This window comes from Camelus bactrianus, chromosome 1 (genome assembly GCF_048773025.1).
Source record: "Camelus bactrianus isolate YW-2024 breed Bactrian camel chromosome 1, ASM4877302v1, whole genome shotgun sequence".
Classification (NCBI taxonomy): domain Eukaryota; kingdom Metazoa; phylum Chordata; class Mammalia; order Artiodactyla; family Camelidae; genus Camelus; species Camelus bactrianus.
The window spans coordinates 40781152-40803862 of record NC_133539.1 but is presented as its reverse complement, the minus strand read 5'-3'; the positions used below and the strand labels follow the sequence as shown (position 1 = coordinate 40803862).

Sequence of the window (22711 nt, the reverse complement as noted above, 5' to 3'; positions counted from 1 at the left end):
GACCAGCTATTTTCCAGGTCTTGGTGATGATCTGGATTTCTGTCCCCTGTACCAGCTCAGATATGGAACTGTCAGGGTTGGAGGTTTCAGAGCCATCCTTGAAGAAAGGACTTTGCCTCTGTGGTGCTCTAAAGATTATGGTTCTCTGCTAGAGGCGACAACAAGAAGGCTCTCAGAAAAGCCTGGTCCTTGATCTCAGATACTTCTTAGGAAGCTTCTTCTACTGAACGGAGATGAAGATTGAGTCAGGACTTGGCATTGGTATTGAAGAGTTGCCTTAATTAATAATGGCTTGAAAATAATCACAATGAAGCTGCACAGAGCTCTATAACTTATAAAGCGTGTTCAATTTCACTATCTAAAAATAATTTTAAGCTCCACAAAAATGTTGGATGGAGGTCAGCTGAGAAACCGAGGCTTACAGAGGTTAAATTGCTGACACTTGTATAGTCTTACTTTTTTCCCACAGTTCTCTCCCTCCCTCTCTGCCCAACATTCTTCTTTCATTTTAAAAAGGTATCTAGCTATTAGAGTTAACTACAGGCCACCTTATTCCAGAAAAGATTTAAGGCAGCTTTCAAGGCTAGACAAAGAAAGATAGTATAAAGTAAAGGTAGGAGTGAACCTGAAAGGAAAATAAGAATTAGAACTGAAACCAATCCAAGAGTTACACTAAAGATGTTACAATGACCTATATATTTGCTATTGATGAGGCACAAATTGGACTCTTTAAGTTTCTAGTTGCCAATGTGACAAAAGGAAATCTTGTCACTATTCAGAGTAGCCATAGGCTAAGAACAATAACAGCAGCAACAACAAAAACAATCAATTCCTCAGAAGTACGTTTTTAGGTTCTTAATAATTACAGCACAAGTGAAAATGCACAGCAAGCAACTTCCTTTGATAATTTAACAGCTTTGAACGAGGCCTTGAAAGGTGATTCTGGGTCTCACACAAGGGAACCTACCATGTCATGTTTTAAAGAACATGAAAAGTACACCATCTCTCTGAACTCCTGTAGCAAACTGTATTTACAGAAATCAAAGGGGGTGAGACCCGCCAGAGAACTCTTTAGTTGTTTGAAACAGTTTCAGGACCCAGGGAGACAGGCAGGGTGACTATTTCCATACTTGCTACAGGGGAAGAGACAAAAACCCACTGACTGTGCTGCAGGAAGATACAGGTCTTCAAAGAGATATTTCATAAACTGTTTTAACTTCATGATTAGGAGACTTGGTGGCAAACATCAACATGACCTTTGATGTCTTACATTCCTTACGATGATTGTTTTCAACATAGAAAAGAGTTATTTTGGGGTGCCATTTTCTGTGTTTGTACATCTTGCTGCCTTCAGGCCCCAGGGCCAGGATTTATTTATGTTGGCTATTTTATAATTTCTTCACTCAATCCTCCAGTTTCCTTACTTTTATGCCAAGGAATGAACACAGAGTTTTTCCTTTTTATAATTTATATATGCAGAAAATACATCCAAGTCAGGAATGCCCCTTTCATCCACCAGAAGAGTCTGGGGCAACCTGACTCATCGACAGGACAAGCCTAGAAATAGAAAAGGCAATCTGGCTGAAAGGGGAAAGGCGAGTGGAAACTTCTAAACCAGCATACCGCTAAGGTGCTACGTCATATTCTCTGAGGTCAGCGATTAGAGTCAAGTTACAGCCCAAACAAAATCCTGCCTGCTAATTGCTTGACCCATTACAATATTTATTTCATTGAGCGAGATGCCCAGCCATGACTCCCAAGTGTGGGCTTGGGGGCAGATGGAAGAAAGCAGACAGCCAGAGAAATATCAACCCCTTTCTTTTACAAATAGATGCGTCTCCCAGGCCCCTAACTGAAATGATTATTTCCCAACTCTCTAAGTGAGAAATCAGATGTGTTATGCTCCTCCCTTTCCAGCAAAATGAGGCACTTGAGATCAAGGAGATCTTTAGCAAACTGTATAAGATGCCTGAAGAAACTGAGTTGTGTTTTGTCATGAGAAGTCCTGCAGTGAGATGGTAACAAAACCACCCTCTGCATGGGAAAGAGGAGGAAGGCCGGGCATGACTGGTGTGGCTAGAATGGTGTAGGTATACATCTTTGGACTTCTGAAGATGGATCTCCCTCAATAAAGACATTCAGAGTGGCAATAAGAAGGAATGCCACTTGCCACATGGAGATGGAATAATGAGAGTGCCATGAATAGGGATGACTCTAAAATACAGGGAGTAAGTTAGGACAACAGCCTTTACTTAAAGGAGGTGTCAAGCAGTGCCCGAGGGGTTGATGGGGGTGAGGAACAGTGGAAACAGTTGATCTGAAAGCTGGTATCTGACCATGTAAGACTCACCAATATTAATACTAAAAATAATGATGTCAGCAGGTGCTTGCTGTCACCTTTGTTGAGTGACTGCTCTGTGCCAGGCTCTGTACGGCTCCCAGCTAGCCCTTTGCCAATGGGGATGCTTTTCCCCTTACAGGATGTCCTTGATGTTCAAGTAAGCTAATGGCACCTGAATAACAAAGCTGGGCGATGGGGACTGTGAGGATGGAGAGTGATCTACCTCACGACTGGTTTGCAGCTGGCCCTGAATCACGAGGCTGCTGAGAAGGTCAGGGTCGCCAGCTGTATGACTTGGCGGCTGATGGGAAGGCCTGAACTCCCAAACCTCTTGCTTTCTCCATAGTTCTCATTGCTGCCCCCAAATCGACACATGGTTAAAGAAAAGAAGGGAAAGAGTGATGCCTATAGCCAAAGTGTGCAGTTTAATGGCCAGAAACCAGACTTGTCACATGTAATCAAATCATCATAGTATTGGTGACAGAGTTAAGACAGTTGAAAAAACAGTTGCTAGTCCAACTTCCAATTTTCAAGTTATTGTTGGGGCTGAAATTTCTCTCACCTCAAGAGTTTTTATTTTGGAAAATCTCCAAAGCACAGTTTTAGCCATATTTGGGTAATTGAAACATGAAAAAAAAATAGCAGTGTCTTTCAGCCACGTTAAACTCTAACCAGATGCTCTTAAAAACCTATATTGCATATACACAGTACCTTTTATTCTAGTGGAGAGTCATTTTATTCACTCCAAACTGTATCCATCATAGATTGAAAATACTAACTCTTAGAGGCCATGGTAACTGGCCAACACATACCATCTCCAGAGAGGAAGTAAAGAGGACGCCATTGGTCTTTCTAACTCTCCCTCTCTACTCACCTCTCTACACCACTGGAAATTCAAGTCAAGTCAACTTAACAAACATTTACCAAAAATTTTCTGTGTACCAGGAACAAAGCTGAAGAAGAGTGGAAAGTTGGCATGAATTTAACCAACTTGCAAAGTGAAAATGACGTGTAGAATTCTTGTTTAAAAAAATAGGGCCATGACCCTGCCTGAATGGCTCACCTGACTGTCTGGCTCATCTAAAAGACAGTGTTTCTAGCGCTCTCCTCTGACACGTAAAGAAGGCATTCTCCTCCCTCTCCATCTCTGCTACAGTTTTCTTTTACTTTCTACCACTGCACTATTCCAAGTTAAAATTATCTGATTTATTTGTTAACTTTTTATTTATTTGATCCCTCCCTTACACTTTAAATTCCAAGGTGGCAGGATCCAATAACATCTATTTTTTGGTTATATCTCCAGTGTGCCTGGATGTAACAGATATGCAATAAATAATTGCCAAATGTATGAATGAAGTGAATATAACTGCAAAGAGTAAATTGAAAAAAAACAATAGAAGGCCATCTTTTTATTTTATGTTTTTACCACCACAGATACTATTATACTACTGTAAATCTTGGAGTTCTGTTAGAGGTTTTCATGGATTCATTTCAACCAGGACCACCCTGACTGAACTTGAGAATCTAAAAGAATGAAGACCTAACTTACGGCTACAATTAGAAAGTTTCAAAATGAATGCTTTATAACACCAGGTTTGGCATACAATATATTCTGAATAAGGGGGGATTAGCCCTTTCTCATTTGAGACATTTGCGGTTGAAAGCAGAGTTGCTATTATGTAAGTAGAATGGTGTTCCTTAAGAAAAATTACAAAAGAACCTTAAAGTCAAGCAACAGAACACTAAGAATGGAGATGGTACAATGTATTCCTGGGAAGCTATTGCGAAGCTGCTCCGAGTGGAACACCCTTGTCACCTTGCCATTTGGCCCTGGCCTGGGATGCCAAACAATGGAGTTGCCTGGAAACTCAGAAATATTCTGGGTACAAGGTCTTCCTCCCCAACCCTGCCCAGTGGCTATAAAGCAGATCTTGAATCTTCACACTGTGTTCTGTCTGGTTCTTTGGCCAGTAAGAACCATGTCTGTCCTGGCCACACCAGAAAATGTGGCCTAGAATTGAATTCCTGCTTAGGGATGCTCTCTGGAGCGCCCTGGCTACTCATCTACTGAATGTACAGCAGCCGTTCTCCAGTCACCTCCTGATTTGCTCAGCCCTTAGGATCAATCTTTCTCTGGTTTCCTCAGTGTATTTAATTTTTCTGTTAAGACTATAGCTGCTCAGCACCTAGTTTATTTGGAAGGGGTTCAGCTTCCTTGCATAATTCTTGTCTTTCCGTGTCTCCAGCTTCCTATTCCCTAGTTGCTGCTTGGAATCTGGCCCCAAATTAGCAGCCCACCTGGAATCATGCTGTAGCCACCTGCCCAGATCCTCCCTGCAGGGCTGAAACACTCAACTTGTAACCTAGGCTGCTGGTCCCCATGCTGGGCCAGCCTCACCCATTTCTCATTCCCACCCCACAGAGGTCCTAGGATCATTCATCAGTAAAAGTGCATCGAGATGACTCTCATGGCCCCCTCAGAGCACAGAGATAACCTTGCTTAAATCTAGGGATCACTTTGGGGAAGCTGTGACACAGTGGTTTCTTTAAGGCTTTATGTCAGGTACAGGGCACCCAGTGGTGTGAAATTTAAACCTGAGTTACACAATTTTCATGAATAAAACAAGAGGCTAAAATTAGATGAGCACCGAGTTTCTTCTCAGATGAAACATTCCAGGGTCCCATGAGAAGGCCTTCTGGTTCCAAATCCTCTAATTTTCTGCTAAAATGCCTGGTGGCTCCCCACTGTCTACGGAGTACAGTTATAACACTTGGCACCAAAACAACAAGGTCCTTAACATTCTGGACCCAAAAAAAGATTCCACGTTACTTAGGACAAAGTTGGACACCACACTCGTGTCCTCTGGGCATGGGAGCAGTGTGCCATTGCTGAGCCCATCATGTGCTTTCTTGCCAGCGTGCCTGTGCTTGCATGGTGTCCTCTGCCAAGCGTGCCCTCGTCCTTACCCTTTCCCTGGAAGAAAGCTCCTCCTCCTCCTCCCCCAAGGTGTCTAGGTCATGTATCCCCACCCCCACCTCCACCCCATGCAGTCTCCCTGACCTGCAGTTCAAGTAGACTCAAACAGCATTATGTTTAGCCCTACATTATTTTTATATTTATATAAAATTATATAAATTATATTTATATTTTATTTAATGCACAGTGCATTAAAATTAGAATTTTGTTGTGTGCCTCTTCTACTAGTTTCTGAGTTTTACATGGTATATTGTGGCCACTCAGTAAATGTCTGTTGAAGTGAACTGAAAATTGTGTGCTTATACCTGTATACCTGTCCTTGAGGCTATCAGAGACTACCGATATCAAGGCAAGATTTGAGCTGAAAACTTAAACAAGCTCTCGGCTGACCTAACATCTGTTTTATAAGATGTGCCATTAGAAAGGAAAACAAGACTGGAATGAAATAACATTTTTAAAGAGAAGAAAGGCTGAGAGGGGAGAAAGATTTCTAACTCATGCATTTTCTTGTTCACAAAGGAACTTTCTAGCCAAGGAGAAAACATTAATCCAATTTGAGATGTTAGAATGATTTCTTCTCTCCTTTTTTCTCTAGCTTGGAGAGAACTAGTACCCATTTGGAAAAGTAATTGGATGCAAAGTGAAGAGAGCTATGCAGTGATACATATCAACAAAGCTATTGAGTGATGATAGCCATGCCAAGAGAAAAGCATTACATAATGACATCAAAATAGGATACTTGAGGAATGTCTTAGAGGTAAAACAGCTGTCACCTGGTATTTTGGCATTCTTGAAGTATATGAAGAAATAGGGCCTGGAAACTTAAAAGTACAAATTATTTGTAACAACATGGTTCTGAAGTCAAGAATGTGTTTTCCTAAAAAAAATATGAAAACAAATATATGTATGTGTATGCATGACTGGGACATTGTGCTGTACAGCAGAAACTGACACACTGTAATTGTACTTCAAAAAAAAAACAAAAATAAGAACAGATAAACAACAAGGACCTACTGTATAGCACAGGGAACTATATTCAATTTCTTATAATAACATATAATGAAAAAGAACCTTAAAAAACGTATGTATATGTATAACTGAATCGCTTTGCTGTACACCTGAAACTAACATTATAAATCAATTACACTTCAATTAAAAATAAAATTTAAAAAAATGTAAAAATGAAGAATATGTTTCCTCATCTTTTTTTTTTTAAGTGATTCTGCTGGCATAATTTTCACTGCAGAAAAATGTGAAACCTTGAAATACATATAATTCCAAAACACTGCCCACAGGTGGGCTTCAAAGGAAGAGAAAGGTATCCCTCATTATACCAGGTTTTTCCTAAACAGACCTGTTTACCTGGAGTTATTTTTCTATTTTGTGGATTATTCAGACCTTTTATTTTTATGAATAATAATAACAACAACAACAACAACAACAACAATAAATCCCACCTTAATATATAATAATAATCCCACCCTTAGAGAATATGAAGGTGAGGAAAAAATGTGAAATTTAAATCTGTCAATTTTGCTGCTGGTAAATGTCTGTTAGGAAAAACCCTGGAATTTAAAAATGACTGATCCAGTTGGGAAGAGACAAGTATGCTGCCAATTATAAAGAAGCGAGATGGAGGGTAAGGTGCAATTAAGCTTTGGGTTCTTGGGAGTACCAAGGAGGTACATGATCCACCTGGGGCGGGGAGAGGACAGTGGGAAGGATGGGTCTGGAATCTGAGTCAAGAAAAAGTGAGGCATGTCCAGGAACACTGTCTCTGATGTCCTGTGATCCAGCTCTGCTGAGACCCCTGCATTTCTTTTCATGATTCATAGAAACAAACAAAAAAAGGACAAACAGTTTAAAATGAATTTAAACCTCTCATATTTTCAAGAACTGATATGAACATATCTCTCAACACCTTGTAGACATCTGCAGTGATAACTATTAGTAAGAGCTGAGCAAAAAAGCATAGAATTGGGTTTTCCTGGATCATTTTCAAGCCATCAATGGAGAGACTCACAAGATACTAGTGCTAAAATAGATCTAAGGTTTCTTTCAATGCAAAATCTTTACAGAGGAGGAAACAGAAGCTCCAGGTCAATGAAAAAATGACCACTAAAAGACTATGAATATTCTTCTTGTTATTTCCCTTCTGTACTTGGTTGCTTGGTTACCTGTGAGTGGGTGGGAATAGGAACCTTTAGACCTTTAGAGAATCTGTTCTGCTTATGAATACGTATTTGCAATTCCATCAGCTATCTGTTCTGCCAGAGAATTACAAATCAGCCCAACAGTCCTCTCTTTCCTCCCCCTGTAAATACCCATTTTCTGTAGACACTGTGATAGATTTTTCCATGAAGATACAGATGCCTTGAAATATAGAAAGAGCATAGGAATCTTACCTTCTTCCTTTTACCTTCCTTTTTGTTTAGAAAATATTATTTTGCAGAAGTGTGAAACCTGGCTGATAGGATCATGGAAAGATGGTAACCAAATTATAGTCATGGCTATAACCAGTGAACTAATGAGGAAAAAAGGTCAAGAGATATTCAGAGGAAACCTGGTGAAATTTTCTCTTGTTCGAAGCTTAAGCAAGACAAGATGGCTTTAAGTTGCACTAGGATGGATTTCTTCTTGAAATAAGATGCTGATAATGCCTATAAAACAAACCAATTGATTAGAAAAATACATGTCTACCATTTCTATTAGTCCTTAGGCTCTGTGGTATAAAGCATATGTGTTTTTTTAAGCACATCAATTACAGTACCTGTAAATGAAAGTTAAGTATTAATAAATGAATCAAAATAAAAAAAGAAAATATTATTTCTCTTCCTTTTCCTGGAGGGATTAGGACTGATGGGGCTTAAAAGACTGTAAGGATTGAGGAATCAGCCAGCAGGGTAGAGAAGACTGCTTACACACAGGGGCAATGAGCAAATAAGTAAATAGTTTGAGGGTAACAGAAACTCAGTTATCCTCACCGTTGAGGAAGGGAGTTACAAACATGGAAAGGATAAAAGCTAGAATGTTCCTATGGCATTAGATTGGAACTGGAGCTATCAATGTGATCTCTTTGGTATTTGATAAAAGACAGAGCAACAGATACGGCTGTGTGTCTATTTCCTAGCTCTTGTGGCTGAGAGTGTCTAGAAGCAATGAGCACATCCCAGTCTAGTGAGCACATTCAATGCCCAGATCTCAGTTTCCACAATACTACTTTCCATAGTGGACCCAGGTCTCCTTGAAGATGTGGCTAATTCCAGGGCTGAGTAGAGAAAAGTACAAGATGCACATGGAACATTTTCTTGTGCCAGAAAGTAAGACAGTACTTAGAAAATGATCAGGACTTGTCAAAAGGATATAAAAGCCAGCCGAAGGTGCTTCTACTTGCCAAATCTGAGATCACTGGGCATCAAAATAAATAATGGTATCAATGGATTAAAAGCCTCTGAATAAAACAGGAATCCATACGTGCATATTGATAAAAAGAAATACAAAAATAAATAAGAGAAAAGGGAAAGATCTTCCTTACAGAAGAAAGTTTCTTTAGTAGTGATATATTTACATAGTCTCAAATTATCTTCCTACAAAATATTTACTGATTACAAGGAAAACTGTTAGTTTAAAGTGGAGAAATCTGGCAGGTATCACTTGAACAGAGTGGAGCTGGTATGGACCAACTCCATTTATGTGTCTCCATATAATTAACTAAGAAGAATGCAGCATTACTTCTGTGGTATTCCTTCCAAAAAAATACACAAATTCAGTCTCATAATAAGGAAATATCACACAAACCTCAGTTGAGTAGCATTTTACAAAACGTACTCTTAAAAAATGTCAAGTCACCAAAGAAGTAAAGACTGAAGAACTGTTGAAGACTAAAGGAGAGACATGACAACTAAACGCTACAAATAATCCTGCACCAAAGGAAAAAACTAAATTTTCCCCCAGAATGCATATTATTGAGACATTTGGTGAAAAGTTGAATGGCAACTATGGATTAGAAAGTAATACTGCATCTATGTTAATTTACTGAATTTAATTGTTATACTATAGTTACATAGGAGAGTGTATTTGCTTTTAGGATAACACTGACGTATAAAAATTGATTCAGAAAAATATACACAAATATATATAAACACAAGGGGGTGAATGGGAAGAGGAAGATCAGGAGGAAAAAAGGTGAAGGGGAAAGGAAGGAGGGAAGGAGAAAGCAAATGTGGTTAAATGCTAAAGACTGGAGAACTTGGGTGAAGAGTAAGTGGGAGCTCTTTATTATTTGTGTATCTTTTCTGTAAGTTTGAAATTAATTCAATGATAATAGTTAAAAACAAAGAGCATGGGTTTTGGTGTGACTCAGGTTCAATTTTGAATTCCCAGCCTGGTATTTACTAGCCATGAGACTACAGGGAAGTAATTTAGTTATTCTGAGCTTTGGTTTTCTTATTCGATCACCTACAGGACTAACTTAAAGGGATGCTATGAGGATTAAATAAAATAATGCACAGATTGAGCACCTGGATGGTGGTAGGTTTGTCTGGTAGAGGACTTGATACCTAACTAGCGATGTAGTACATGCTAGCTGAAAAAATGAACAAGTTCCTTTTTCCTGCCCCTCTCCCGGCAATCAGAATAAGTGATACCACTTAGAGAAAATTAGATTCTCCAAATTTTAGCAATGTCAAATATGAGATTTTTTCTGACACCTGAATAATAGAAACCTTGAATAGTAATAATAAACACCATCATACATTTGAATGTTGCTCTAAAATTTCCTCAGCACTTTGCACTCATGTCTCAAGTGACACTGAATGGAACAGGCAGGCACTCAAGTTAAAGTTCAACACAGTGTTAATAATAGCGAATCTCTACAGTGCCTTCGGTTATGACTGTCAAAGAAGAGGTCATGCCCTTGTTACTTAAATCTCAAACAAGGCTCGCATCGGTACTTGGTTGCAGGGTACAAAATGAGGTGCAGTCTAAGGTCCATCTGGGTATCTGTTCTTAAGATGCTGGCACTGCTGTTTGTGGTTCACAGTGTATTTGGGAGAGTGACAAGGCAGAGAAGGGGACCCAGGTTGTGCCTGGGAGGTTTATTCTCTCAGCCAAGATGTGCACGTGAATTTGAAATTACCCAAGAGGGTGGTTTCAGAGCTGCCTGCCAAAGAGTGGTGTCTTCTAATCTGGAGAGCAGCTGCTGGGCACAGGCATGCAAACACACACACACAAACACATACACACAGACACACTCAGGGAGCCTATACCTGCCTCTACTTGTTTGCTCTGGACAGATGGCTCCCGGCTTTTGGGTCGCCTCATCCTGCAGCTCGGTCCAGTTAGACACTTTCCTCCGTGGAGACTGGCAAGCTGTGGGGTTTGGGATTCCGCAAGGTCGCCTGTGTTCAGAGCATGAAGGACGCTGCCCGGAGAGGGAAGAGGGTTATATTTAGTGTTTGGGCCCAGTCTGTGTTGGGCTCCCCACTGCCTCTCCTCTGCAGAACTGGCAGCGGCCCCTGGTTGCAAGTTCTCCGTGGCTTTGAAGCCCATAAAACAAAAACTGAGAGAGTGTCCAAAAAGACAAGAAGAAAACATTGCTGTTGGCCCCGGGATTCCACTATTGGATTTTGGTGGGGATAAGAAGAGAGGACTACCTGGTGTGATCTAGTAGAGGTACCTGCACAGAAAGGTAAGTGCCCCTATTGCTGTCGAGAAGAGGCTTTGGGGATGTTTCTGTGTTATCCACCATCCGGGAACTGCCAACACCGCTCTCCAGGAGCAGGATCTCCTGGGCATTACACGCAGGAATACAGCAAATCTCAGGTATAATTAAGGGCTTATGACGTATGATGACTTTTAGGCTAATACGGGTAAGAGCTGCTTGCAAAATAGAGGAACTATCCTGACAGTAGGTATGTTTTACTAAATTGGTTTGCATGAAAGAAGACCAAAATAAAGTTTTAAATTGTTATCCTCTTTAGAGTAAGACAAATGGTCAAAAATTTAACAAAGATGGTTTGGGCAAATGACTTCTTGTTAATAGTTTGATTCTGTAAGCTGATGTAGATGATTTAAAATACATAATTTCAAAATCATCAAAAATGTGATAAAACTGGAGAAGTATACTTACTAGAGTACAGGCTAGACTGGAGAGGAATTTTCTTTTTATGGAAAGACAGAAGAAACTAGCATCTTAAAATGGCAACTAGATAGTATTCTTTTTTCTTTACTTGTGTTCATATTTCTTTAATGCTAAGATCTGATGAATGGGGGCCACAGAAAAGAAGCAGATTTTTGAGGTAGGGTTTCTGGAAGGTCTTGGGAGATACCTACTACCCCAAAGAATATGACTGGATATCTGTGGCACATCAAATCTCAGTGTCAATGGGAAATGATGCCAGAGAAAGTACTGCTCACTGTACTTGCTCAATGGGAGTATTAGTCAATGTTTAGGGTGAATACATAGCTTTGAACACAGATTCCCATTCAACAGAGATATATGTTCAGCTAAAATTCTTGTGACATATTCAATCATTCTTTTTTCTCTTCATAACAACTGATGATCATGTATCTTTCTTCAATATCTGTGCAAGTCTCAGGTAGGACTGCAAGAGATGCAGTACACACACTGCTTAGCTACATTCACCACGTTTCTTGTGTGTATTAGGTTTGTAGAAAGGAGGGCATGGGGAAGCGTACTACTGGGGAGAATTTTTCCAAAAAAAAAAAAAAAAAAAGGTTATGTTCCTCTAGCTGCAACTAAAAATGCTTTTCCTATGATGACACTTTCCAATATATCAATCTCCTATCCTTCAAAAACAAATATTCCAAGTAAGTATATCTCTACAGTTGTCAGTTGACACTATTATGAAACTCCCATTATACTTAATTTAAAAACAGCATAAACACTTTAAGAGCTGTTTGTTATTGAAAATTTCTAAAGGCAGCAATGTTCATGGGCTATTTTTACTTCTTTAAAACAAATATGTAGGGTAATTAGCTCTACTCTTAGGAGAGTTCTCCAGGTAATTTCCAAAAGCAATGTAGAGTTTGGGTTCTTATGACAACCAATGCAAAAATACTCTGTAAAAATTCTGGAACAAAGAAGGGTATTGATAATAAACAAAGAAGTGCAGAAAAACTTTTAAAAAGATTTTCACTCTGTTAAAGTTCATATGTAGTTGTCTTTTTTTGCTTAAACTGTTAATAAAGTAAAGAATTTGTTAGCCAAGAATTGGTCTTAGGTAGTGGTGTTGTCCTTGGAGATGGAGATACTCTACTGTGGCTTCAAAGTGATGGTACATGTGACTATTATAGGAGAGAGATGTTGCGACTTGCCAAGAGTTGGGGAAAAGCAAAGGTAAATGGTCTTGTATTCTTCAGAACAGAGTCCATATTATTCTTTGATTTAACTTAAAGCAAAATTTCTACTGAAATAACGTGCCTAACTTCTTCAACATGTTATATTAAAAAACAGTTAAAGAAAAAACTGTTAGTTTTTTTCATTTGCCTTAGACAGAACTAGTGGTCACCAGCATTTAATAACTATTCATGCTGAACACACAATTTTTTTAAAATTTCATTATATTTAGGTGGAACATGTTTACAGTAAAGGATATAATTAGTTTGTTCATTTGTTCATTCATCCAGCAAATATTTAGAGTGCCTACTATGTGCTGGGTTATTGGGGATACAGTGGTGAATGAGGCAAACGTGGTTTTGATGTGCTCTGAGTATATAAATTGTCACAGAGGGGCTGATTATTATTAGTGATTTGAATCTTTATATTGTTCATGTCATTCACCATAATTAGTATTATATCCTTTATTTCTGATTAAAATAAAAGGACCAGAAAAAAATTTTTTTCCTACTTAAAAAAGTTTACTTAGTGTCTGTGAGATAGCGAGACAATTTCAGAGACCAAATAATCAAATGATCAAATTGGAATATACATTTTAGTGCAAATACTTGGGCCTTCTTTGAGGGATGTTGACATTTCTGTTCTAAACTACAGATGTCAGATGGAAAGCTCACATTCTGATAGTTTGTTCCTTCAGAACTGAGTTACACAAGAAGTCCCTAAGGAAGATATTGGAGCAGAATTTGAACTATAACCTCACAGCTATCTGGGGTTCAGATCTGAGAGAAGTTCAAGATGTTTCTGTCTAACCCAGCTGACAAAGACAGTCAGTCACTGAAGCCTACAGCTAAAAAGTGGCAGTACTCTGTTTCTCGCCTTGGTTGAGAAGACTTTGTATAATGGCATTAATCATAACAACAGTGTCATTTTACACCTAGGTGTCTTACGTTGTTCATAGAAACTCAAATACCAGTCATTCCCTTGATCCTATGGTGACCCTGCATAGGAAAGGCAGGGATTATTCCCTGGTCAGCAGATGGGAAAACTAGGTTTTAGATGTTTAAGGGATGGTACAGAGTAATGTCTTCTCTAATGCACAGTCTCATTAAGTAGTTTCTCAAATGAAGGACTAGGAAAATTCTGCGTTTCCAACATAAGTACTCACAGTTTCGACTACTGTTTGAAAGCAGCAGCAGCTAACTGGAAACTCTGCGGATGGGAGAGTGTCAGGCCTCCCCATACCCCATTCTCTTCTTGCCTCCATTTCCCTTCTACGTATTCACCCTACAGTTCTGTCTTCTGGCCCTCAGAAAAATCAGTTCAGTTGCTAAAAGAGATATAAGCTACTGCTTTTTTCTTCATTTTAGGAAGGGACAGTATAGGATAATAGCATACTCAACTACATGTGAATGCAAACAAAATTTTTAAACTCTTGTTAGTGCCACCAATCTGGTGACATTAAAAAGCTGTCACATTAGATTAGATCAATTGTCCACCCAGTCCAGATCCTGCTACTGGTGGAAGCATAAGTGGGCCCTTGAGAGAAGCAGTTTATCATAGGTAAGGGAAAACATCACAGGAAAAAATTTTCTATGGGGGAAAATGGTAAGCTGAGAGCTGTATCAGCTGAGATATACTGGTTAACTGGGAGCTATATCAAGATAAGTTGAGTTGAACAGATCAGTTTTGAGTGAGTGAAGAAAGTCTTTCTGGTGGAATCTGAAGACAGTAAACTGATCGGCTGGTAACTGAGATTCAGAGGGTAACAGTGTGTAGGGTACCACTCATAGCTAGTACTGACTGTTACCACTAGCTTTGACCCATCAAATGTATGTGACTTTATTTCTTCCTTACATTTTTCCTGGAATTTATTGTCTACCTTTGTAACGTTTGTTGTAATTGTTTGGAGGCTTTTAGCTACTCTTCTCTCCTGGCTTGGAATGAATGTTTTAGATCTTCATGATGGATCTAGGGACAATCCCTTGACTAGGAAAGTAGAATTAAGGCGGGGAAGGGAATGTGTATAAAGCAGAGGCTGCTTCTGTGCTTCTTCTAGGAGCTGCCACTCCAGGCCCTGAAACAGAAAGAGACAGAGGCAGCTGCCTCTGAGCCATGGTATTAAACTGCCAGGTTGTGACTAGGGACACCAACTCCTTGGTTTTCAGCTGCTCCGAACATCTTCACACGTAGCTATTTTAAGAACCTTTGCATTTGATCAGGGAGCATGTGGGGTTAAGCCTTGTGTTTTCCATTTCGGTTTTAGATCCTAAGCAGGTGCAGTTATTAATTCAGATTTAAAAAACTTATTATTGTATTTCCCTCTAACCAATGCAAAAATAACTTTATATTGGGAGAGAAAGTCATGTAATTAAGATGGAGGATTTGTCTTTTAAATAAAATTAAAAGTATTTAGGACATGAATTGTAAAAAAGTCACTAACATTTTCCATCATAATTCTTGTGTGGCAAATTTTGGTTAGAAGTATGAAAGAATAAATAAAATCATTTGGCTAAGTTAGGACAATATATACCAATTTATGCTAGTGTCCTTAATCTAACCCTATATTCTACTTATTATGCTTGGACTAATGCTGACAAGGACACATTTGCATATTAGGGACATTTAGGATTGTCTGACAATCTCAAACTGTGACTTACCACTTGAACTTTTAGACAATTAGAAAAAAGGTATCCTCTAAGACTCACCCCACTCCCTGAATGGACAAAGGTGAAACAAAAATGAAGGCAATATAAAACAAAAAAATTCTCTCTTTAAAAATGTTTTAAGCTAAGTATTTGCAAATTCCTCTAAAAATTTATATAGGTTTTCCTTGGTTGGCTGAAATTCTATACTTCTAATGGTCTACTATATTCCCATAAATCTAAACCAGAGCTGTCCATTCTCTTAGTTTAAAAGATATATTTATGCTGTTCAGACTGTTCAGGCGATTAAACAAAGCAGGAGTGCTGGAATCTGCTGCTTGGATCCAACTTTGGAAAAATAAAGAAAGTAGGGTAACCAACTGTCCGGGTGCATGTGGGACTAAGGTTTTTCCCAGGATGCAGGACTTTCAGTGCTAAAATCAGACACGTCCCAGGAAAACTTGGGCAGTGGGTCACTCTAAATGGAGGAGAACACACACCTGAAATGATCAAATTATACAGCCTTATTGCTGTAGAGGAATGGGGTATAAAAATCAGGTTCCTTAATCCTCAGTCTGGCGCACTGTACACGTGGCAGACTTCATATTTAGGGAGATGGGGGAGAGGTCTGGACACACGATTCACCTATTTATGAAGTTTCATCCTTCCTAACACAAAAGAAGATTTGAAGGCACAATAACAAAAGTGTCATCTTGAAGCTTGGGAAGTTCAAGCTTCCTAATGGATTGGCTCAACTTCCCACTGAAAACAACGAAAACCAAGACTCCAAGATTATATAGATATTTCATTGCTATATCTTAAAGACTTTACAAGGGCAACATACATGTGTTCACATAAATTCAAGGGGGAAACAGTGCCTAAAGCACACATGTCCACCAAATCCTTGATCCTCAAAGCTTGGTTGGCAGGTCAGGATTATCATTTGGGAGTGTGCCAGAAGTCCAGAATCAAAGGCTCCACCCTAGAATTACAATCTGCATTTGGAGAGAACATCTTATGTAAGCTAAATTGTGTTCTCCATCTACCTGTGGCATAGGACACAATTTTGTTACAGTCAATCCATTGTTGACAGCAACAAAAATTAATCACTAGAATAATGATCACATGCTGGGAATGTTGCAGCAATGCAAAATTGCTATAAAAGTTCCTAAATGCTTATTCTCAATTTCTGACTTATCACTCAGCAGATGAGTAACAGTCCATAGGTCAGCACAGGCCTGCAGACAACATATAAACAGCTCTGTAATGCTGAGAAACACCTACAGAGACCAATGATCACTCTGAAGACATTGTTACTTTGTCAAGATGACTTGTGCATTGTGAGGCTGGTCCCTATAAAAGGGGTCACACCTCAGAGTGGAGCCCAAAGAAAAGCCACACTCTGTGGGGAGCCCATCCCCATAAAAGAATTTTTGTATGGGCAAAATCCTACTCAGTATTGATCAAAGGCATTCATATTGGTGGGAAACAGGGATATAAGACTATGTCTGAATTATGAAAGTGAGGAAGGGCAAACTATTGATACAGACTAGATGGAAGTTGTGGTATAGGCTAGATGGAAGTTGTTTTACTTTTTTCTGTTTTGAAGGGGTTGGGGGAGAAGTGAGAATGTTGGATAGGAGGTCTTGCAGCTCCAGTCTTCAAGTTCCCAAAGGTATCAGGGGTCTATTTGTGTCTTGATTTATCTTGGAGTTGGCTCAACTTCAGATGACATGTCATAATCTTTCCTCTCCAAACAAGAGTAAAAGTGGCTAAGGCTATGATTTGAATGTGTCCCCCCAAGATTCATATTAAAATCCCAAGCCCCAAAGGTGATGGTAATAGTAGGTGGGGCCTCTGGGAGGTGCTTAAGTCATGAAAGTGAAGCCCTCATGAATGCCTTTATAAAAGAGGCCCTGGACAACTCCCCAGCGCCTACTACTACTACTATGTGAGGATACAAGGGTGTGACCTGGAAGAGGGCCCTCGCCTGACCATCTTGGCACCCTGACCTCAGACTTCCAGCCTTCAGAACTGTAAGCAATAAACTTCTGTTGTTTATAAGCGGCCCAATCTGTGGCTGAAACAATTAGCTACGGCTAGGACAATTTCCAAAATTCTGAAGGGTGGGTATGGGTAGAGAAGTTACTAAGGATTCCATCCTAGATGCGGTGGTGGTGAGAGAGTATCATAAAGAAACATGCTTGCAAATGTAGACTGCAGTGTCTATCTCTTCCCTCAATGATTCTTGAATTTTGATGCTTTCTAATCTAATCTAACAACTGACTGATGTATCACTTACCATTGCTCTATGTCTTGACTGCAGTGGTGGTTGCATGGTTGTATGAGTTGTCAAAATACCCAGAATTGCATACTATAAAGGGTGAATTTTACTACATGTAAATCATACCTTAGTAAAATAAATGGAAAAAAGACATTTAGAATCACCATCTGTGTGGCTCTATGGTGAGAACCTTCTACTCCAAACTTCAACTAGGATATTCTGCTTTGGTGTTGACATACTGGAGTTCTTGCATAGATTTTCAGTGAAAAAAAAAAAAAAAGAAATTTTAGGGTACTAAAATAAACAAAGGAAAAAAAATCCTTGAAAAAAAACTGATATAGTCCACTCTCCTCATTGTACAGATGGAAAATTGAGGCCTGAGGAGGTTTCCCCAAGATCTCAGAACTAATTAGTGGCAGAGAAATATGCTTGTTTTTTTGAGATAGTTAAAAATGATCAATCTACAGAAATTCAATTCTCTAATTACTCTTGTGTAACAATGCCTGTCGAAATTGCAATATCTAATGAAAAAAGCCATGAGGCAAAAAACTACGCAAAAATCTTCAAGTAGCTGTCTCCAGATACATATATATATATATTTGCCTGACAAATATACAATTATAAGGGAATATCAGCTGATTTTAGTAACATTATTACATGTCCAGTACCTGAAAAACCGACAGTCACCACCACTGCTATCATACCACCACAGCCTATACTCAGTATGAAAGGGTATCACAAAAGAAGACTATCCAGGCCATGTTTGGAAAGGGCATACACTTGTTCATTTGTTTACTTATTTATGTCACAAACACATGTCAGGCACTTTTCTGGATCCTACAACCCAATGTTGATCTCAGAATTATAATAAGGTAGCATCTAGATAAGGAGCAATGCCTAACCACTAGAAAAGAGTAAGGGCTCTCTGAACTGAATACATCTATATCAAACAAAATCCCATTAGAACTAAACCAATAAATGGATATGTTCATTATCATAATGCACAATGCCTAAGAGCACGGATTTTCCCACATGGCATTGTGGGTTTCAATTCTAATTCTATGTGATCTTCAATAACTTATTTAACCTCTCAAAGCTTTAAGTTTCCTCAGTCATAAAATGGAGAAGATAATTGTACGTGTCTTTTTGGGAGCAATAAATGAGAAATATAAAGTGTTAATTCCAGCTGGTAGCAAATAATAAGTGACCAATAATCAGGAGTTATTACTATCATTTTCATTAATACAGAAAACTCTCATTGTGGCGTTACAGATTGGGTCTAACAAAATTTGGTCTTGAAAATGTGATATACAAGGTCCTTCTGGGACACTGATAAATGTTACAAGAATACACACAGACACAAATCTTTGGATTCCCTTGGACCAAATTAAGAAGTCTTGGGCTAGAAATGTCATCTGGGAACCAAAGGAACTGGCATTTGAATGATGTATTTTCTTTGGGACCCTAAAAACCACTGCTCTGGACAATACATGCCCACTGACAGGTATGAATTTTAAATGCCAAATTTTGTTGCTGCGGCATTAAAAAATTCCAGAATGTTGATTATTAAAAGTAAACCACAAGTTTCCTTGATCTATGTTAAAGAATTAGAAATAACTTTTCCCCTTCTTTGAGATTCTTTAAGCCATAGCAAGTCACTACCTTTCTGCAATTCTCCTGCTCTCTCCTCCCATAAAATTTAACTCATTTAATGAAAGTTCCACACTCAGAATGTGACAATTTATGGGCTCACGGCCCAGAGGATTCTGAGGAGACAATGAAATTCCTAAATGTGTGTGAATTATTCCAGAATGGGAAACGAGACTTCCTGTGTAGCAGTAATTATTTATGTAACACTATCTTGGGAGAACGTTAATGGTAGAGGATTAAATTACTCCTTTTAAAATAAGGCACTTTTACAGGGTTTTATATCTTCTTTCCTAAGTTGGAAAGACAGCATTTGTACCCACAAAATAGTAAGTTTTACTTTCTTACTATTAAATGGTTAGGCCAGGTTTCAGAAAGGCTGTACTGACGAATTAAACACCTGCCAACTGTGTGGAAAGAAGGCTCCAGTTCAAACTATGACAGAGCTGTTGATCTATCACTCTTAAAGTGATAAGCAAAGTAACCAGATAATTCCAATACCAAGAAAGTTCCAAAAGAGGCCATAATGCCTACTGAAGGGAGAAAAACTTTAGTTTACCTCAAATTCACATGCACTTAGTAATTTTCCCATTTGGTATCATAAAATTGCAGTCATGACCTAAATAATCTAGTTATCTCAGCACATAACTGTATTATTATGTTCCCATCCACATCTGGATAGTTCATTTGTAAAAGGTAATTTCAGTTAAAAAAAAACTCAAAAAGTTTAGCTAGGTCTAGTGGAACTAATCTGTACATAAACAAGGTTTTTAAAAAATTTTAAATTTTAACAGTAGAGAAGAACATAAAGATTTTCACCTGTACTTGTAGCACTAAAACAGTAGTTCAGTTTGAATTGGTAGCTACAAGTTTACATCTCTTGGCTCTGTCACAAAATCCAAAAGAATTTAATGCTTTCAGGGTTAGATCAGATACATGTTAGTGGCAAAATGCCAGGCACCATTTTAGTGGGGCTTTTGCATTTCAACCCTTTTCCTTAGTGACCAGAAAATGTTTTTTATAGTTTCCTTTAACACACTTCTGCTTTCTTATTAATTTTCAGCAGCTTTCTTTAAATAGCAAAATAATCTCTGGTATTTTAAAGTTTCCAAACACGTGAAGACATACTACAGGAATCAGAGTATCAGCCTAGGATTAGTGGAACAGCCAGTCAGACATCACTTGAGTGAATCAGATGGGGTTTAACTCAGCTAGAAGATTCCAAAGGAAGCTCGCATTCCCAGCAGGAAGGTGAACAACACGCCGTAGCATCAGCTTCTGGATCTAAAACTCTCACCATGGACACACAGTTACAGAAGACGATGCCCATGTAGGAAGGCAGAGCTTTATTTTCAGAGAAGTGATCATTCTCTAGCTCTCAGCTGTTCTTTGGGTAAAGAGCCAAAGTGGGGTTTCCTGGTACGATCTTCCATCCACTGGCTCTAAATCCTCTGCCACTGTTTCCCACTATCTCCACCAGAGTCCTTGGGCCAGAGGTCATATGTATCTTGCTTAATCCTGGTATTAATAAATCTGTCCAGATGGGGGATTGTTGGAACAGCAGATTAGCTCACATGCAGCATGGGTGCAGCCTAGACTGGCCTAGAGGAGGAATGAGATTCCACAACATCTGACCATCATTTTCAAGTGTCCATCTCTGGTGGTATTCTGCAGTCTGGAAGCTTGCACTTCTGCTTGTATTGGTATCCTGACTGTACCGACTTGTTTCTGAGTCCGTATGATGAATCAATCTGATTTACTGAAGTGGTGTCTAGGGCTGACAGTTCCATTAATCCCAGCCTGCCACCAACAATAATTTCATATTTCCTGCATATCCTATGCCTCGCACACAGTTATATTAATTGAAATCAGTAGGAAGTAAATTCTGACTGCCTTGGTTTCTACACTTGCAAGCACAATTCTGTCCATACCTATAAATGAGCCTGATGGTAAGAAGCTACATGAAAACAAATGACTTCCAAGATGAGTTTTAAGTGAGAAAGAGTGGGAAGAGGAAGCTCATTGATAAAAAAGGTTTTGTTTGGTGAAAGGAGAAATTTCAAGACACTTTCAGAAGCCTCATTGCATCCCAGGGGGTTGAAAACCTGAGTCTGAGATATGCTATGTAGAGAAGGGGGAGTGGGAACAGTAGTTAAGTATGGGCTTCTGCAAAGGTAACTAATCTTCTGAAACATCTCCTGGGATTGCATCATCTTGACCCAGTAGTTGTTTTTCATTTCTACTTTTCAGACTACCTTTGTGTAAGGATTAATGACCTTCCCTTACCCCATTAACTCAGACTGTCATTAATCTCCAGGAAATACCTTGTCAGTACTGCTTAAAGGGTACATGAGAAATGCTGTGTTTTAGGTTAAAAATGGTTAATCTTATAGCTCCTTAACTACCCTTTTCAATGATTACTGAGTCTTTCTGGAATTCTTATTTGTAAGCTGTGAAGCTGTTAAATAGAAATCTTAATTGATCTAAAAAGAATGCCTTACTGGAGGGTAAACTGAGTTCTCAAAATCACATGTGAAAAAGGATGTTTCTAATCTAAATTCTTATAATTCACATGTTTCATATACTTGGAAACAGAATGTTGCCAACCCCAAATCTATATTACTGGTCAGCTCCAATTATGGGCTATTTCAAATTTAATCTTTCAATTAAATTTCAATTTTAATCACTATCTACTAAATCAGCTTTGTAAAAAAGTCTAGAAAAATTGATACTGGCATAAATATTTGCATACTTTTTTTGTTTATGTTTATGAGACTTCAATGACACTTCTTGTTACACGTTCTTGTGGACACTCCAAGAAAAGGCTAAAAGAACAGCTAGAACCAACCAGAGCAGAAAACAACTCATAAATGAGGGTTCCTACAAATGTACAGTTAGATAAAGGCAGATATTTTAATCGAAACGTTAGAATGAAAGCGCAGGTGTGGTTTTGGCTGTTACAGAGAGAAGTGATGACAGAGGCAGAAAACAGGGAAGAAACAGGGATGCCAAGGACTGGGCAGCGAACTAGCTATGCTAAAAATGGTGGCTCAGTCTCTGGGATAAGGGAAAAAATAACAGAAGTGATTGTTTTCATCCCCACTTTTCCTCAATTTCTCTTCTACTTAAGGAGAGTTAAAGATAACAAGAGGGCATTGGTGTAAATCACCAAAGCAACAGGACCAAACTCACCACCTGTGACTCCTGAAAAATGGGAAGAGGACCTTAATGCTAACATGTGGATTCCTGGCCTTTGGCTTCAGTCAGCCAGCTCTGCAATGGACTCTTCTCTGCCTTGGTCATTGTCCTTTGGGTCTTGAGAAGGCAGGCCTATGCTCCAAGCCATTGTTCTTTAAACAAAGTTGTGAACCGCTAACAGTTTTGTTTAAAAGTTTATAAAATGGTAACCACATTGCTACATCTCTGGAGTATCTCAAACAAAATGTGGTTCAAATTTCTT

General features: G+C 38.9%; 2 protein-coding genes across 14 annotated transcripts in view; one reads left to right on the top strand and one right to left on the bottom strand.

Moving 5' to 3' along the window:
- The window catches only part of COL8A1 (collagen type VIII alpha 1 chain), a 497220-nt gene that overhangs the window by 47939 nt on the left and 426570 nt on the right, over positions 1–22711 (bottom strand). Inside the window, exon 1 of one of the 13 annotated variants that reach the window (XM_010966401.3) lies at positions 10586–10733. The exons of 10 other annotated variants lie outside the window; for them this stretch is intronic. In XM_010966401.3, the coding sequence (XP_010964703.2) occupies positions 10586–10640 (55 nt within the window). In that variant the 5' untranslated portion in view covers positions 10641–10733. Of the gene's footprint in view, positions 1–10585; positions 10734–22711 lie in introns of those variants that run through there. 2 more of the 13 variants (XM_074361939.1, XM_010966402.3) reach the window with 2 other exon arrangements.
- Positions 10740–22711, top strand: part of FILIP1L (filamin A interacting protein 1 like) — a 268750-nt gene continuing 256778 nt past the window's right edge. The window contains exon 1 of the mRNA XM_074361876.1: positions 10740–11007. The gene's annotated coding sequence lies outside the window, so the exon portion shown is untranslated. The remainder of the gene's footprint in view (positions 11008–22711) is intronic.